We start from the raw sequence: 13,531 nt of genomic DNA on the forward strand, positions 1-13,531 counted from the left end.
AACATTTCATTTTGGGCCCCGTGGAGAATAAAATCAAAGTGAAGAGGGGGAGCTGCAATCTGGATAACCCATTCTAATTAACGCATCGGCACATATAATTCATGGAGTTTGTGCGCCGTACGCCCTTGGTGTTTTTCACATTAATCCTTTTATCACCTACTATACACTCATGTTTTCAGGGTTTGTCATAATAGAATCAATGTAAGTCAGGTTACAATAACACCTACATATATAACTGTTAACCAAATGTCAGAAGTTTATTGTTTACATTGCTAGATGTACATTGAAAACCAGGTTTTTATAAAGAAACAGAGACTAAACTACTGTATATATTACATCAAATGGCAATGTGTAACACTTTGAATATCCAGTCCAGAGTGAGATGCAAAGGATAGGTGTTTGCATGTTTATGTGTTGGAGACTTTTTTTGCTAATTCTATCACATCGGAATTAGATTGCTTTCACAGGCTGCCATTATACTGTGTATTCAAAAACATTTCCACAGAAGGGAAAACAAAACATGGATCAAAACATAAAATAAAGCACTTTGTTCTTGTTTCACTGCAGGTTATGAATCATTTCCTCCTTGGCAATGAGATGTGTGGTCTTGTTGACCAGAGACATAAGTGAGTTGAGTTTGTGTGACCAGTCGTTGAGCAGGTCATTGGGGTCTTTGGGCCTCTGAAAGTTGATGATGCCAGCCAGCCGGTCAACCTTGGCGTAGATGGTCTTGTTTACAACTAGGCTGGAGAGGAACTCCTCCGATTCCTGATGAAGTATTTAATGAGAGACAGAGCTGGTTAGTGTCTCTTATTTGTTTCTTCCATAAACCCAAATTATCAAATGTAGTTTTCAGTCTTATCTGAACACAAGTTTCTCAAGCAAAAAAAACAAACAAAAAAAAGACACCACCTACAAATGTTCATTCACTTTCATTTCGTATACAGTTCACTTTTGGCAGTGCCGAGTTACACTCAAAAACTACATTTAAATTAGTTATTTCACTAATAAAAACACAGATTGACAGAGCACATGATCTGGCATAAAAATGAGATTCAGATTACAAGAAATTACTTTTTTTTTTTTTTACTTACATCAACAGAGAGGTCAAGGAGGTTAGCCATCCTTTTCATTGTGATTCTCGTGTAATATTTGGCCATTATTCGGATGTTCTGGGGACAGCAGAAAACATTATCATCACATATATATATCTGCATATGTCTGAAGTTAGAACAAAAGAAAGTCGCATAAACACATGAAAATCATGTCACTGTTACCAGTGCACGTACAATGTACCTAAATATAAGAGCCACCCTGTTTATCCACTGAATCTGCATAAAGTTTCAGAGTCATCTTTATCCCAGATGCCTCCAGTGTATTTCTATTGTATGTCCAATTGTGTTCCATTTATTCCTATTGCATATTAATGATCATGTTCATTCAGTGGGCTAAATTCAGTCATTGTGCAAATATACTGTTTATAAGGCTGGGGAAACCTGCAGTTAGCTGAGACTGAAGAAGTCACCTGGATGAGTGACAAAACGTTTCTCCCACTGAAAACGCTACGTCCAGATGAAGGGAATCAACCTTTTGGGTTTAGTCCTATAAGATTGTATCCATTTAAACTGAACTCAGTCTCTTGATCATTATAAGAAAAAAAAAAAAAAAAGGCTGGGGATGGTCCTGGCAACTACTTTACTTTAGTAAAAAACAAGGGGGAAAAATGTCACCCACCGACTAGTTTAAAACTAAGAAAGCACTCAGAAAACTGTCAAAACTGAAACGAGTCTAACAAAGTGTCATAGTTGTGTGTTCAAACTTCAGGTGAGGAGCCCCTGCTCTCGACAATAGGACTTACATGCTCCACCACTCTATTCTTCAGGTCCTTCCATCTTTTCTCCCCTTCCTCTGTATAAGAGAAGACATCTGTTGCAGGGCTGTTGGGTGAACCCTCTCTCAGCTCTTTCCCATAATCCTCCACCAAGGAAGCCCAGCGCATTAACTCCATGGTAGTGAACTGTTTCAGAAGGTCCCTGGGACAAGAAGAATATTTATTAACAAACCTCCCCCCAAAAAAACTTGTATCTACGCCTTGCTACAGAGAGGACACCCAGTGTCAACATATGTGAACATTGCTGCGGTTAGCTCTCCCGAGTAGCTTAGCTTAGAAGGAAGTACTGCCCTGAACTGTTTTGTTGATTTATTTGGATTGTTTGATTACGTAATTATGTAGGAAAACAACGGCAAAAGATTAAAAAAAATGAAGCAAAACACAGTATAATACTGCTCCACCTTTTTTGACTCAGTTTACTTATCTGAAAAGAGGTGGGAAGAAGGGCACACTTATTTCATCACATCCTTCCTTCATAAGTCATCAGATACTATTTACCCAGCTTAATTATTGTTTTAGACCTCAACAACAACATTATAAATACTTCTAATAACAGAGAATATAAACAAAATGAAATACACAAAATAATAATCATATCATCTTATTTTTACAACTCCATATCTGCACATCAAAGCCAAGTAACTCCAGTTTTGGAATGTTAATTACAAAATCCAAATAAGCACGAAGTAACAACCAGAGACACATTCACTGAAATTCAACCTGGGCCCCTTCTTTATATCTTGAGGACCTTATCCATACCACATCTCACTTTTTGACCTGCTTTATGTTTGGACATTGATTCAACCTTTAACTGTTTAACTCCACACACTGAAACTAGAAGTTTTCCTGGTAGTATACACCTTCAGTGTTGAAGTTGCAAAAGCCCCTTAAATTATAACTTCCTTCTCTCAGAAAAAAAGCTTTGAATATTTCCTGATAGTTCATTATTTTTTGCTCTGAAAAAAAAAAAAAAAAAAAAAAAAAGAGCCGTCCAGAATTTCACAAGATCTACAAATTTTAATAATTTAACCTGTAAAAATAGTCAATTTATAAAGTCATTATAACCTGCATTGTAAATTAAATTATAACTGCCTTTAAAAAAAAAAAAAATGACAGTGAATGTGATGTACTTTACTTTTGTAGTTATTGCCCCAGACCTCTGCACAATAGCTAAAATAAGGTGAAGCCAGCAAACCATCACCTGAGCAGAAAATATTACCATCATCAGCAAACAGCACCATTTTTAAATACAGTTTTTACCATTTTCTTAAGATAAAAAGCATTTATCAACTTTGCTAAAATAGCAAATACCCACTGTGCGTGGGACTGTTCACAAAGATTCATATAGTAATTGAGAAAAGGTAGCAAGCTACATTATACTGTAGCATATATTGCATTTTCTTTGTAATTTCCTATTATCTAGCCACGTCACATCCATAGCTTACTTTTTAGAGTACAGCAGCACCAAAAGCAAAGAAGCAAAAATTATTTCTCACTTGTATTTCGGGATTTCTTCCAGTTTCTTGTCTCCACTGATTCTGTGCACAAGGTCTGACTGCTCGTTGTCATAGGGTGAAAGAATCACATAGAGCACCACACTCTTCAGGGCCTGAAAGACATAAGTAGTTGCAGCATTGAACAAGCAAAGTAAAGCTAAGATGTAGACATACAGATTTGATGGTGCTTAAATCTATGACATTGTTTCTCTTATTCCAAAAGATGTTCACATGGTTTGCAGGTGCTTCTTGTACTGTTTAAAAAAAAAAAAAAAAAAAAGGACCTAATTAACTGTTTTTAATTAACGTCTCCCTCCAATACTTAAGGACACATTTAGTCAGGTTAATCAAATACACTTGATTAACTGATCTCCCTCTTTCATTTCTAAGTTTTATGTGTAAAAAAAAAAAAAAGAAAAAGTATCTGGTCCTTATCAGGTCTTAAACTTAGGTAAATACAACCTCAACTGAACACCACCACAGGAAATATTACACCATCTCATTATTTATTCAACAAGTTAAAATGCAGAAGCAGTGAGTGAAAAATTAAGTACATTCCTATTGTTTGCATAGGAATTAAGAGTTAAGTAGCAGCCAGGTACTTAACTCTTAATGTAATCAAATACACTTGATTAACTGATCATCAGCACGCATGATCACCTCTATAATGGTGGATGGTTTGCTGGACAATGATCCCAAGGACACCAGCAAATCTATAACAGATTGATTCTTTTCTTTTTCAGCCAAAGTGTTGCAATGGCCCAAGTCAAAGTCCAGTCCAGATTAAAATGCTGCAGGGTAACCTTAAGAGAGCTGTGCATAAACAAATGCCCACAAAGCTTAGTGATCTGAAGCAGTTTTGGGAGCTGAGATTCCTCCACAACACTGTGAGGGTCTGAGTTATACAATAACTATTACTTCAAGTTATTCCTGTCAAAAGTAGCTCTACTACCCATTGAATCGTAGGGCGTACTGGGGTGCGTGTACAGGGGTTTGTGCCCTCTCCCCCGGACACACACACACACACACACACACACACATACATACACACAAGCTTTTGTCAAATAATTACATGATGCAATATGTGTTGTTGCTCATCTGAGGTTGTATTTATCTTACTTTAAGACCTGCAAATATTAAAATACAGCATAGTCTCTAGCATAATTAAGTCAAATTTGAAAAACTAGTAATAACAAAAGACAACTAATAAATGACCACAAAAAAACAAAACAGTATTATTTTCTACAGGAAAACCCTGTCATTATTTTTACACACACATACATACATATACACACACATACACACACCTGTTGCCACTTGCTGCTGTCCTCCAAGATGCAAGGGGTATCATAAATGGCCCTGTAGTGTTTGCAGATGGACAGGTAGGAGCCCTCATGCTGGTCCACCTGAATCATCAGGTTGTAGTACTTCAACTTCAGCTCCTGAGTTGTTCATGAGACAAAAGTTTGATTAGGTCAGCCCTTGAAGCTAAAACTTACCAAAACTGATACAACAGGGTACACAGAGGCCATCCATGAAAATACATTCAAATATATTTCATTGCCATTTTTAATTAATTCATGCCCAGTTCTGGTCTGTTTCATACCTCTGTGCCCTCCTCTTGAAAGAACTTGGTGTTTATCTTCTTGCTGATGATCTGGGTCCGAATGTAATCCTTGACAGCAATGCAAAGCCTCATCTGTTCTAATATAAATTCCACCTTCTCCTTTTTCTCCATAGAGCCATATGTCTCCACCTGATCAGAATATATGTGAGTAATGAAAGAGAATATTTATTTAATGTTAATCTATGTATATCTAAACCATATTTATACACATTATTAAATATCTCCCATACATCCAACATGAACAAGAAAACAACAACTACTGTACAGACTTCGTCATCTTGGAGGTATCAAACTGAAACCATCTGTTCCTTACCTGTAATTCTTGAAGAATGGCAGCTGCCTCTTTGACCTCTCCATTTTGCTCCTTGATATTAGCTAAGGTCTTCGTTAGCCTGGCACGCTCGATCTCCACATAGATCTGTGATGTGGACACATTTAGAGTATTAGTTAAGCAAATAGTTACTATGACCTGCCTTTAACAGACATGACCACATTCGCAAAATAGTTATTGTGTAAACCAGTACACATCAATTTGTGACTGGAAGTTGAGGCATTACACATGTAAAAACAGAAAGAATTTTTCATTCTGTTTTTCAGCGAATTGAATTTTTCAAGATTTTCGTTGATTACAAATAAATGCACCTTTCAAATATTAAGTTACTGTGACCGTATTCAACCTGCAATGCTTAAGCTACCCCAATCTCTCATTATTTAGCTTTAACTTCTTTGATAGCTTTCCAAATCTATACAAATTTTATCTCCATTAGATCCCATATATTCCAGACCTTCCCAGCAGTCACAGTGCGAAGTGTGTCGATTAGCCTCAGCTTGATGGTGAGATCAGTCACAGCATCCACATACTTGTAGCATTCTTGGACCATTTTGGCAACAGCCTAATAGCGGAAAAACAAACAAATAAACAAAAACAACAAACAGATTCAGGTTGTATTAACTTTCAAAGAATGGTTGTTGGTTATTAAGTTAAGCTTATTAAAAGAGCTCTGAATTTAGGGGCTTGTCTTGAATACATTTTTGTCTGAGTGGTATTTTCCAAAAAAAGTGTATTTAGCATTTTACCACCCAGGGGAAGTCATTTCAAAACAGCTCCTGATCTTACACTATAGATAACATTGCAGCATGTTTCATTAAAACAGTTACAAGAGCAATAATTATGATTGTAATACAATTTGAAAAAGGGCTTTAGATGCACGATAAAATGTATCTGTATTCAGACTGTAGATTCAAAACTATGTTGTAGGAAAGAACTGATATAAAATAGGAATCAAGACAAAAGAGGTATGTAACCTGTTTGAGCTGACTCCTCCGTTTGGTGAGTAGCATGATGTTTTCATTCAGTGCATCCCAGTCCTTGGCTTCATAACACATCTGAACCACAGCGACAAGGATTCTGGAGGTTGATACCATGTCCGATGCCTGCACAAAGGTTAAAGGCGGATTAAAAAACAAACAAATAAACCAAAAACAACAACAATAAAAAATACATGTTAACCAATATACATTGCAATCATGAAAATTTCTTATTTCATCAACACATCTTTCAATTTTACTGTTTTACAAAAAAGACTTTGCAAAGAGAATTATGTGACACTGTTCTCTGGTTAACCGCGTCCATTCATTTACACTCCTATGATCAGCTGCACCTATTAAAGACTGGGTCTGAATCTGACATCTACAAATAGTTTGAGAATGGAAAAACAACTTTACCTTAAGAATGTGTTTTAATCTCAATTTATATTATCTATGTTATTGTCACATCGGACCCAAGTTCTTAGATGTATTTCTGCAGCTAAATGGTGAAGAACACAAATTGCAACAGTGTACATCGACTTACTGTTCTGGTTTGCTTCTCCAATGATAACAAGCTCTCGATGGCTTCTTGCAACTTGCCCTCCTGCGACAGAAGAATGCACAAACACGGTGTCAGATATATTTATTGCTGTAAGCTGACAACAGGTAAGTCCTGCTTTTGTACCAGCAAAATGTTTAAGTCACTTTTCCAGGTTAGCAAACTAGCTAAAGGTTTAGCTAACGCTAAGACTACTAGCATGCTAGCGAGTATATTAACAAATAAATATCTGCGTGTGTGTAAACAGAGTACATTGGAAGTTTTTGAAAGTTAAAAAAATCCTTAAAATACAAAGTAAAGTATATTTAGAGTATATCTGGTCATAAGAACTATCCAGACAAAGCCAGTAACGCTAGATGCTAGCCTGAATGCTAACACTGATCTCGCTGCACCATGACTCAGCCGGCGCTGGCCTCTTTTACAACCCGCTTACTTTAGCCATTTTTTCACATTCCGGGAGACGCTGGTCTACAGTTGAACTGTAGTCGATCTCCATCTTGACAATCCTCCCATCGGATCTTTCAGATCGCTCCTCAGACATCTTTGCGGTGTACAAATGAAGATAGCGCACGGAGCTTTCTTTTCCTGCGGACCACTGTTTTACTTGTCAAACGAACGATGCTGCGAAAGCGACCAATCAAAGTCGAGAACTAAACTTCTGTCCGAGGCGCCTGAAGGACCGACTATGGACCCCCGGTATTTGTCAGGCAGACCTGATAAAATCCTGATTTTCCCTGATCGCTGGTCAGTAAATTTATAGTTAAATAATTTAAAGATTCTGACGTTGAGTGGAATCAAATCGCTTTACTATCTTTGACTAAAATTCAGAGGAATGCATACGAATCTTTTTTATCTTAGTTATAGAGACAGAATACAATAAATAAATGAATTAAAGTTTCTCTAATAATAGATTTTAGGGACTCGTGGACAGGTGACCAGTCTGTCCCAGTGTTAATAATATATAGAAAGCCAGACATTAACACCTATGGTCAAATTAGAGTCGACAATTAGCTTAAACCCATGCATGAAGGAGGAGAGCAGAGTACCCAGAAAGAACATGCAAACTCTACACAGAAAGACACCGGATTAGATTTAGATCAACGACCTTCTTGCTGTGCGGAATAATAATATTATTATTAATAATACAATTTAAATTCAAATACTTTTACTCAGGCGGTCATTTTAATCTGTCTAAGCTGTTCTTTTGACATTAAAAAAGACGATATAACCATGCATCACCAGCAGGATGTGCTGAGTCACCATTTTATAGCACAATTCATTACTCAAAGCAAACCGCAAAATAACTTCTTGAGTGAGTTCGAGTTCATTACATTAATGATGAACCCAAGTGTGCTTTTGTAGGGACACAAGTGTTTGTATGGTGTAGTTGGGTGTAGGCGACCTGTGGCTGCACTCTAATTACTTCTTCCGGGCACTCCATTAAAACCTTATTGTTACCGTTTAAATATCTGGCTTCATGTGATTGCATAGTTTCTTATGATGAGCCGCTTGCTTCTGCTTTAACTGAAGAACCTACTCACATATTGGCATACATACTGGTGATACTTATCAGTCTTTATTTCATAGATATTTGCAACAAGCCTGCTCATATATGTTTGACATGCTCCGTATATTTGTTATGTGGCCGACTGAAAGAGACTGCCATATCAGTCCGCCGCTGGCATCATGTGAAAAAAAATTATAGTGGATATAAACTGCCTGGTATGGCTTTCCCTCCATAATAAAAACAAACAAACAAAACAAAACACTCCTTTGGTAGTAAGGCTATGCTGTTTACATTGCTGTTCATATTTTACTTTCCTTTTAATTTGCTCTTAGACACGAGGGTTTTGGTGGAATCACCACTGACCACATACATATAGCTTAGAGGAAATAAGAAGCCATACTTTAAAGAATAATAGTGGAAATCATGTCGGTGGTGAAGACTGAAATGGAACAGACACATTATTTTACTATTCACAGAATAAACGTGCCTCACGTGCTTAGCAATCATCAATCAAATGGTCAGGGTGAGTAAAGAACTTTGTGAATGGACAGGATTTGATTAAATAAACACATCGTGTAATTACAGCAGTCCACCAGGAGGTGTCCTTTTAATGTGTGCGTTGATGTGTGCTTTGAAAGGCTCCCAGTAAATAGAGCCAATGTGGGTCAGTGATTTTCTTCCTCGTGGCAGAGAAAGCCCCTAAGCCCTGAACTAGAATCAGTTTGATCCCAGGGCAGGCTCAGCATAGACCTCAGAGTCCTGGTAAACTGAACATGACTCGGCTCTGTTGAGAGAAAGATCAAACAGGAGCAAGAACTCTGATTGAGAAGGCATAAAAATAATCTTAGCATACTTTTCAGACTTCAAAACCATCAGGAAGAGCTCAGCATGAGATGGAGCTTCAGATGGCCTCACCATTATTGTGATCATCATGACAGTCAGCAACAAAAATATCATAAATGTCATTATTTTAGCCAGACATTTGACAACTTTTCCTGAAGTGACCCAAACTACAGAAAAATTAATGTATTTTAACATTTCATACTGTTGTACAGGTGCTAAAGAGTTTTGTGGATCAGTGTTCATCTTTATCTACTGAGAAGGATTTTAGATCCAGCAGTGTGGGACAAATCAAGGAAAATTGTATTTTTAAGGAATCTTGAAACTATGAAACTCGAGACCGTATGCCTGTGTGTAATTTTTATAGGACAGTGATTAGAGAGTTCAGTGGGTACCTTGACACTGTAATGAGAACTGTATTCCCACCATACTTGCCCAGGATCCCACAGAGACAGGCATCTGCTGGTCTTTAAAGGATCATGGGAGATTCTCTAAACACTGTATCAGTAAAACAGCATAAGTGATCGTATGTGGTGCACATGAAGAACAGAGCCCATACAGAGGCCAGAGGGTCCATTGACAAAGGTACTGAAAGGCTCTGAAATGGGGTGGCATGCTCCAGAGTACTTCAAGTGGGTGTCCTGTGGTTACTCTGGCTTCCTACTAAAGACCAAAGACATACATGTAAGGCTAATTTGTGATTCTAAACTGGCTGTGGATGTGAGGTTGTTGAACTGTATAGTTAAAGTGTAACTTGCAGTTGGAAGCTTTTTAACCGGTCAGTAAAACTACTCTGTTGTTGTGAACCTGCAGGCACAAATACCCACAATATAAGAAAACCTGTAAAAGTAAGCAAATTCAAAACACCCTGAACTGAGATTAAAACAGAGCTCAAAAGAGGGTTTTAGAGGGGTCATAAGATTATAAAAGCACCTGTGCTGCCATTTCAGTGTTTGGGAAATGTCCAAATCCCACACATGCAAGTTTTCCTGTCACTGCTTTGAATGCACAGACTAGTTTGCAATGAGTAAAATTTGTGCTCTAACTGTTAATTCTTATTATTACCTAATTATAAATAGACATTATGATGATTTTTTTTCTAACACAGAAGTGAGGACAACTTTTAATAATTGCAGTGGTTATACACTTCTAGAATTTTCTTGCTATTTTCACTTCCAATGAAACATAATTAAAACCTTATGGCTTTTGTGCTATCTATACATTCTAAACAGATCTGTAGTTCAAAATGTAAGTGGTGGTGGTGGTGATTTTCTGCTAAAAAGTTCAAAGAAGGTTAGCTGTTTTTCCAAGCTCACATTTTTATTTATTTATTTCTGTGTTAATAATGCAGCGCTGTAGTTCAGATGACATCAGGCGCTAATCTCTTTTCTAATCAACACAGACGTTATTGAAATTTTTGGGCCGTCTTTAGGTCATGGCAAGTAGTTACGCGAAAGACGATCACTGTTCGACAGCCGGGGGGGTTTAAGATAAACACAGACTGTCAGAAATTAAATACAGACTTTAGATTTTAAGAAGCTCTTCCTTGTTTTATGTGTCACTGACTAATGAATTAAACCTTTGTGTGACTGTGCTTCATGCAATGAATGAGTTTTGTGATATCTTAGGACCTGTCTTAAGACATGTCTTAAGACATATGGTTTTGAGGCATTTAAAAGAATGTCATATTTACCCAGGACATGGCTATAAAACAGTTACACAGTTGTATCTTAGGCTTCTTTTTAATGAAGGCATGAAGCACATTTTTGGTATTCCCCTTTGAAATCCATAAAAAAAACCCCAATACCTCCCATGCATCTCTGGAGTGGTAACAGTATTCGAATACAGCAATGATTAAATTCAATGTAGTGTACTGTAGTACTGTGGAATACTATAGCAGCCGTGAATGTGTTTCTGTGCTTTGGGTTTAATAATCCTTCACCTTACTGGGCTGTTTTAAAGCCAAATATGTGAACACAGTTACATTGAATCACGGTGTATTTTATAAGACGTTCTTTTCAGTGCAAGCTCAGGTAAATTTAGCACTTAAATTAATATTTGGAGCTTCCCGAGGTTCACAAAGAAGCGCCACATGCTTTATTGCTGTGCCAGCGGGGTTAATTTTCTCGAGTGCTGTATTATGCAAGTTCTTTCTTTGAAAATGTGACTCAGTTCATTCATAAGGTCCAAGTAAAATGGTGCTACTTAATGTTAGACCATTAACTAGAACGCAAGAAGGAAAACTGTAAACATTTCCCTCAGAAAAAGTGTTTTGAATCAATTTTAAATGTCTTGAATCTTCATTCAGTTAAGTTCATTAAGAAAGATAACTTGAGCTGATGAGGAGCTGATATAGACTCAAGCTTTGTGTTAAAGTTATCTTTTGTTATTCCCAATACATGGTGTAAAAACCTACATTGCTGTGAGGAAACTCACATTACATGATGCTTGTTTTCATATAGCTCTTCTGTAGCAACTGTGCCACCAGATATTTTGAGTTAATGTTAACTGAGCACTTATTAATGTATCCCTGTAAGCAATGCCTTTAAGAGCATTAAATGTTTTAGCTATTAGGTGTGTGATCTGTACTTTAACATTAATGATGCCACAGTCATGCACAAACTGGTCACATTTGCGATTTTTTTATGTACTTACCATGCTTTTATTAATTTAAACATTTTTTTTTTTAAAATAATGTCACACATTAATTAGAGCATTAAGAAGATATTTGGGATAGTTTAAATTTAAGTGCTGATTCAGGGGATTTGCTACACTGGCATGAATATGTTTCTTGGGAAAGATACTGATAATCAGCAATTTTAGTGCTGAAATATGAACACGGGGTTTGCTGAGTAGATTTGGAAATGCATTAATGAATCCAGCAGTACGACATCTATTTGAATTTATTCTCTGTGTTAAAGTATGACAGATTCTAGCAGGTGTAGCTGACACTAATGGACAGCAGCATTACTGTCACTGACAAAATTTCTTGTTTTCAAAAGGAACTCACAAACTACAGAAATCCAATTACAAATACAGAGTGTTATACAAGTACCAGAAGGTACTTACTGAACTCTACTGGAGTCAGAAATATCAAACCAATATTCTGAAAGTCCTGCAAGGTTTTTCCCTTCAACACTTAGTTAGGATGAGACAAAGGTCTGTGCTTGTGTTAAAAGAGGACACTGGCTGTCAATGTTAAAATAATAAATGAGGGTTATGGAACAGTATAATAATAGTTCCTGGATCCTTTAGGCCAAATGTTTGGTCAAGTGAGCTAACAATCCCGACTTCCTCTCGTCAGATATGTTGTGAAACCTGTGTGTGTGTGTTTTTAATGGGTGAATTGTGCAAACTGTACAGGTCGTTTACATCCCACTGAAAGGCCAACATTAGTAGTTTATGAGGCATGTGTTTGCTGTCTTGGCTCCCACATATGCATCAAAACCCGTGTATTTAGCTTCTCCTTAGTTCTTCTCCAGCTATCTGAAGCCATCTGGACTAAGAACGCAGTCCACAGCATAACCCCTAACTCATTTTGCTGTAGTGTCTGATCCTCTCAAAATGTTCCCATCATACTCACCCTGCTGTAACTATCTAAAACTCTTTATAGCTCACTCTCAGTGGTCTGTGCATATGTGGTAAACGCGTCTGTGATCGAGAAGCAAAAGGGGTGATAGCACTATGTAGACGTGTGAGAGGAGGTTGGGGGGAGTGCAGCAGTGAGCTGATGTTTCCTGTGCTGTGGTTGAGCAGACCGATGTTTCCAGCAAGCCGCTTCGTATTTCAACCGGCCAAGCAGAGGAAGGAAGGGGGGCCTAGACTGCTGTTAAGTGCTTACATTTTCCGATTCCCCTGCGAGCTGTTTTTACAAGTATGTGTGAGTGTTTGTGTCCGGGGGGCGGAGGGGGTTGCAGAGGGCCTCATTCTCATCTGACTGAAGGACTCGTTTAAACCGCAACTCTGCACAATAAGTTCAAAATGCGAATTTCCTACAAGCTGAAGGCTGCTTAACAAACGCTGCTCACATTTTACCCGTCAGCAATTTAGCTTTTTACTTCTTGTGGTATCCCCGACAGAAAGCTGTGCAGCCAGCATGCAAAAGGCAAAGCCACATCCGGTGAATTAGACATTTCAAAATAATAGCTTAAGGAAACGCACCTTAAAACTTTAGAACACTTTTATTTATCAGAAATATTAACCTACTAAATCTTGAATAATCACTTTTTTCCTTTTCTTTTAAAAAAATATACATTAAAGATCTTTTGTTTTTAGTGCAAATAAATTTGCTTTTGCATCTTTG

The 13,531-nt window shown here is 37.4% G+C and overlaps 1 protein-coding gene across 1 annotated transcript; it reads right to left on the reverse strand.

Annotated features, from left to right (window-relative positions):
• Positions 1–232: 232 nt before the first annotated feature.
• psmd12 (proteasome 26S subunit, non-ATPase 12) lies at positions 233–7,539 on the reverse strand. The gene is made up of 11 exons (XM_003458309.4): positions 7,315–7,539; positions 6,867–6,926; positions 6,320–6,448; positions 5,800–5,907; positions 5,328–5,432; positions 4,994–5,143; positions 4,695–4,829; positions 3,388–3,500; positions 1,859–2,033; positions 1,095–1,172; positions 233–768 (listed from the first exon to the last, which is right to left on the reverse strand). Exons 1-11 carry the CDS (start codon positions 7,420–7,422, stop codon positions 559–561), a joined length of 1,371 nt encoding a protein of 456 aa, XP_003458357.1. The 5' UTR covers positions 7,423–7,539; the 3' UTR covers positions 233–558.
• Between the last annotated feature and the right edge of the window lie 5,992 nt (positions 7,540–13,531).

Source organism: Oreochromis niloticus, linkage group LG6 (assembly GCF_001858045.2).
Source record: "Oreochromis niloticus isolate F11D_XX linkage group LG6, O_niloticus_UMD_NMBU, whole genome shotgun sequence".
Classification (NCBI taxonomy): domain Eukaryota; kingdom Metazoa; phylum Chordata; class Actinopteri; order Cichliformes; family Cichlidae; genus Oreochromis; species Oreochromis niloticus.